Here is a 6067-nt window from a genome sequence, read left to right as displayed (position 1 = left end):
ATTATTTTTATGTGAAAATGTCATCATGATTCATGAGAGTATCTACCTAAAATAAAATATATTATTAAATTATTAGACTAAAAAATTAAATTAATAATTAAATAATAATAAAAAATAATAAATTATGATAGTTTATTATTTCTCAACAAAAATTATAAGTGAGAAAGTGAGAATGATAAGGCATAAAATATTACTAAATGGATATGGCATAGCATGCATACTGAATAGTGCATACTATATTCCCGGGGTGAGTTGACAATTGAGAGATTTGACAAACGCAGTTTTTATGAGTGGCGAGCGATGTTTTCTCCCTATGCTATGCAATGCACAATGCAATGCACGAGCTAAGCTTAAAGCTTTGTGAGTATGACCTCTCTGAAAACGTCAGCATCCTTTAGATGCCCAAACGCCGTTCGTGTCGAAATTATTGACTCTTTGATGACACTACACTGCCAGTCAAATCTCTCTCTCTCTCTAAATATATATAAGTTACTATGTCCTTTTGGGAAGGTACCAACCCCCCTCTGTGACTCCCTCTCTGCCTCGTTTTGCTGGTTTTAAGAAACCCACTCCTAGTGGTTGAATTTGGTGGCCTTGCACTTATCCAAGAACTTTCTCCATCCACCTTTTTTATTCGATTCTTTCTCCAACTCTAGTCTCTACTCTAGCTACATGTAACAATTGTTTATTTTACTAACTATTGTACGCTCATACAAGTGGTTAAAATAATACACTTTTTGAATTTTGAAGAAAGAAAAGTGGAAAAACAAAGAGGACCCCTCTTGTTATGGCTTTGGGTGAATAATCAAATTCATTCATTATTAATAGTATTAGACTTGGCTAACTAGGCCAAGCAGGTGGGGGCATAAAGCATGTTAATGTGATGCTGTTTATGCCATAAGGGTAATAATGGCTTTAAATTAATAGTTTAAACTTTATGGAGAAGGATAGTGGATGTATAATGAGGTTTTATTACCAAAGGATAATAAGAGTGTGTTTGGTTGGGTCTCCAAACTACTGACAGACCAAGAAGGGACGGGTCATGTGAATGTGTGATCAGTGAGTCTTTTGTATAAATTCTGAATCTTTTTATGGCAATTGATGTATTAACCTTTCTGTACTCCAATCTGCGCCAATTAATACAACGGCCCAAGACAGTGAGACATGCATGGAACAGTGTACTACACTACTACTCTACTTCCTAAACCTGTCCCTGCCCTCACACACTGACATCTAGGTTTTTACTGTGTCCACTCCCCTCTTTTTACTGCAGTGAAAATTACTACACTGTAATCCGAGGTTCAAGCTCAGGGTAAAATTTTTGGGGTTGTACATGTATATACTCAATAGGCATGTAAACTTGTGAAGTCGCAGTCTGTAGTAAAAATTTGGAATTTGTTAGAAGAGTGGGTCTCCCTAGTGGTCCATTTCTCTCAGTCTGTTGCACACAGGCTCCACAGTTTTTTGTGTGTTACTGTCACTCTCAGCCTCACGGATGGGATATTCATCACGATGGTGATCACTGATCAGGATGTGACTAATCAGACGGCCATTCTAAGCGTTCAGCTTCAGCCGTGGGATTTCAAGTACACACATAACATTCACTATATACCATCAAATTCACTGCGAACAAGTTGATTTGAGTCCATGTAAATTAAATGATTCTAATCTATTATAAACTTAAAAACTAAAATGATTCATTCATGTATTTACAGGAACCAAAATAAGTATGAGGCCAATGTCGCATTAGTTCAATACTATTATTTTGGATCAAATTTGGAAGGTGAGAAGTGAAAGCTAAGGCACGTGTACCCTGTGGATGCGTCACAAGGTGATGTGCATGGATGGGAGCAGTAGATGGATAGATAGGCAGGCGTTATATATATTTTATCTTCTGTTTGGTTATGATCAACTTGTGGCCTCACAACAGGTCGGTGATGAACGATGATCAGTGTTTGGTGAGACAGAATACAATGGCAAAAAAATAAATAAATTTAATAGGTAGTTGGGTTTGACCGGTTAATTCAAGATAACCAACCAACAAGTGGCGGTTAAGGTGGGTGAAACATGTGTATTAGGGTATTAATCCTGGTAATTCTTTGATGAACTCAGTTTAATTAATAATTAGGCCTGTGTATTATATAATACTATACTATATAAATTATTTAAAGGACGAGGGGCCTTCCCTTTTTGTACAAGTTAAAAGGGGGGAGAGAGAAAGGGGGTAAGACAGATCTCTCTCAAGGCGTTTAATTGCAGAGATCTTTTTGCGTTTCTCAATATAAGAGAGAGAGAGAGAGAGAGAGAGAGAGAGAGGAACAGAATAGCCTAGGCTGGACAATTGAGTGTATATCTTTATCATTTTTATCTTATTAGTGCGGGTTTGAGTTTGTCTCTTTGTTTTATTTTCCGTTTGATCCCATGCTCTACTCACTGAATTCGTTTGTCTTCTGTGCCACCTCCAGATCCATTAAAACAAAACAAACAAAACTATTCCTTTCTTTTCCTTCTCCTTCTCATTCCAGCAAAAGCAATACTATTATATAGTAATAATAAAAAGCGATAGAAAGGGATAGAAGCTAAGGAAGAAGGCACCTGCTATTCTCATTGTGGATTAGTTCTGTCTTTTCTTTTTTTTCTCCTCATCTCACACCTTTTGGTCTTTGAAAAATGGGAACTGGTTGGAGAAGAGCCTTTTGCACACGCGACCCAGAATCCACCCTATCCGATAACAAGCATCGTAGAAGCTCAAGCCCAAGCCCAAGCCCGAGAAGCTGTGGCAGACTCGGTTTCCTCAGCAATCCTTCCACTCCAAGGTTGCATCAACAGCAATCTCAATCCGTTTCAAGCCCAAGCCTGCGTTGCCGTACAATCGCCGAAGCAGCTGCATCAAATGAGAGCCCCAGAGTTGCAAGCAAATTAAGCACGCCAAGAGCAAACAAGTCCCCCAAGACGCTTGCAGCTTCAAATCCATCTTCACCTCGTTCCCCTCTCAAATTGTCCCTATTCAAGAACAGCTTCAAATTCAGGGTGTGTACTGTGTACAATGCAAAGTTAAAAATTCAAAACTCAAAATTATTGTACCGTTTGGTTCTTAATTCTGGCTGTTTTTCACGTTTAACAGAGTAGCTGCGGAATATGCTTGAACAGCGTGAAGACGGGACAAGGCACTGCGATATACACTGCAGAATGTGCCCACGCTTTCCACTTTCCTTGCATAGCTTCACATGTTCGCAAGCAAGGTAGCCTTGTGTGCCCAGTTTGCAACGCTACGTGGAAAGACGTGCCACTTCTTGCTGCGCACAAGAACCTCCCTTCAGAGTCTCAGAATGCCAGCGACATGAAGAATCCCACAGAAAATAACAATTCCTCAGTTTTCAACACAAACCCTGTGGAGCCACCTCAGCAACAGAAGCATTCAGAGTCGATTAGGTTCTACGACGATGATGAACCTCTCCTTTCTCCGACCTCCGGCGGCAGGATTATTCCGATTCCTGAAGCTGATGAAAAAGCGGAAGACGAAGACGACGAAGACGATGCCGGTGAATTTCAAGGATTCTTCGTTAATCCAAAATCTTCTGCTTCCTCAGTCAAATCCTACTCTGACGAGTTTCAAAATATTGAGGCAGATTCCAGGACCGTTCAGGTGAAGCTCATGCCGGAGTGTGCCGTCATTTCCGTCTCAAGAACTCACGAGACCTACGCTTTGGTGCTCAAAGTGAAGGCTCCGCCACCACCGCCGCTTACTCCGGTGCGGAACATGTCGCAACAGCGAGCACCGATAGATCTTGTGACGGTTCTTGACGTTGGAGGAACCATGACCGGCGCGAAGCTGCTCATGCTGAAGAGAGCGATGCGTTTGGTTATCTCATCACTCGGCCCCGCAGATAGGCTCTCGATCGTGGCCTTCTCCGCGTCGCCCAAACGGCTCTTACCGTTGCGGAGAATGACACCTCAGGGACAGCGCATGGCTCGCCGCATCCTCGACCGCCTTGTCGCTGGCCAAGGCGGAAACGGCAACGCCGGCGAGGCACTCCGCAAAGCGACGAAAGTCTTGGAAGATCGGAGAGAGAGAAATCCTGTAGCGAGCGTGATGCTCCTGTCGGACGGCCAAGACGAGAGAGTCCAAGCAAGCAACAAATCCAATCAACGAAAACCATCAAGCCACGTGTCATCGACTCGGTTCGCACACATCGAGATCCCGGTTCACTCATCCGGTTTCGGCACAAAAAGCGGTTACAGCAACGAACCTTCAGAGGACGCGTTCGCGAAGCGCGTGGGCGGCTTATTAAGCGTGGTGGTTCAAGATCTTAGAGTCCAGCTCGGCGTGCAGTGCGACTCCGCTGAAATCAGTGCTATATACTCTTGCGGCGGAAGGCCAACGCTTCTGAGCTGCGGCGCCGTGAGGCTCGGCGATCTTTACGCGGAGGAAGAGAGGGAGCTCCTTGTTGAGCTTCGAGTTCCCGTTCCCGCTTTCACCACTCGCCACGTCATCACCGTACGGTGCCTATACAAGGACCCTGCCAGCCAAGAGATTGTGTACGGTCGGGAGCAGGGACTCGTGGTGCCACCACCGCAGAGCACGCGTTGTTCTTCCGGCGCAAGAGTCGAGAAGCTGAGGAACTTGTTCATCACGACGCGCGCCGTAGCTGAGTCTAGAAGACTGGTGGATCACGGTAACGATTTCACCAGCGCGCACCATTTGCTTGCTTCGGCTCGCGCGCTTATTTTGCAATCTGGTTCGGGTTCGGAATATGTTCGAGGTTTGGAGGCTGAGCTGGCAGAGATTCATTGGCTGAAGCATCAGAAGGTTCAGATGGAGCAGGTTCAGGTCCAGCAGCAGCATATGATAGCGATGCAGTCGCGGCGGAGAGGGGGAGATCATAGGGATAAGGAAACGAGTTTTGTGGATGAGAACGGCGAGCCGGAAATTAGAACATTTGGTGATGGCTCTTTCTGATATAGAAGATGGCTACAGAGGGGAAAGGGAGTTATATAATTAGGGGTATGCCCCATTGTATAATTTGAGATATTGATTGGTTAGTTAGTTGTTTGTTGTTTTGTGCTTTTTTAATTTTTGGTTTTTAGAATGTTCAATCATTTGCTTTTGAGTATTCAGAGCTCAGGAGATGATGTGTAGTACTTTACTTCTTGAATTCCATCATGTATACACACACACTTTTGTGATGATAAAAACAAACAAGACACTACTCGAAACTTATATGTGACGGTGCTTCTATGGAAGGCATGGAAAAGTTGTATATGCTGTTATGCTATGTTTGTAGAATTACTTTTCTTTTTTCGTTCTTTTTTCGGTTATTGGCTTTTTGGATATGATAGATGTTGGGATAGTTTGAGATTCTGGTTGTCGTTTGGATGAAGTGGGTTTGTGCTGCTAATTATTAGGGAACGGACTCTCAAAGGGGCTAAAATAATCTTTATGGGTGAAAAACATGGTAGAGGACACAACTTTAATGATGAAGAAATGATTACATCTCATATGGCAATGTGAAGCTTTTTTCGCCATACGTTAATCATACTCAGATGAAAAAAGAAGGGACCAAAAGTATTAATATTCAATCATAAGTGAAAGAGATATACTACGCATTAGACACCCAAAAAAGAAAAGATATATACTATGCATTGCGCAATGCTACATGGGAAATCTCACTTCCCAGCAAAAACATTAATAGGTGGAAACTACAAACAAGAAAATTATTAAAACAGCTTTTTTGTAAAATATTAGTTGAAACATAATTAGATGATTTTACATATTTTAGAAAATTGTCCGATATAATACTAATTCACATTTTAACTATTATCTTTGTCTAAAAATTATTCTAATGTGTATTTCATACTATGAATATAATTATGGCGAGTGTTAAGAGGCTAATATTTTTAGTAAAAAAAATAGAGTTAATTATTATTGGTTCACATATAAAACAAATACAAAAAAAATTAGTCATCTAACATTTTTCTATAATTATATATTGAAAAGCAGAAGACACTTTCCATATACCCAAGTAAACCAACTCTCTAATTTCATTACATTAACTATTGTATTTTG

At 41.6% G+C, this 6067-nt stretch overlaps 1 protein-coding gene across 1 annotated transcript; it reads left to right on the top strand.

Annotated features, from left to right (window-relative positions):
- Nucleotides 2637–5221, top strand: LOC107606249. Its single transcript, XM_016308276.2, has 2 exons — nucleotides 2637–3030; nucleotides 3125–5221. Exons 1-2 carry the CDS (start codon nucleotides 2671–2673, stop codon nucleotides 4958–4960), a joined length of 2196 nt encoding a protein of 731 aa, XP_016163762.2. The 5' UTR covers nucleotides 2637–2670; the 3' UTR covers nucleotides 4961–5221.

This window comes from Arachis ipaensis, chromosome B07 (assembly GCF_000816755.2).
Source record: "Arachis ipaensis cultivar K30076 chromosome B07, Araip1.1, whole genome shotgun sequence".
Taxonomy (NCBI): Eukaryota; Viridiplantae; Streptophyta; class Magnoliopsida; order Fabales; family Fabaceae; genus Arachis; species Arachis ipaensis.
The sequence above is the reverse complement of the archived record's forward strand: the minus strand, read 5'-3'. Positions and strand labels throughout refer to the sequence as shown.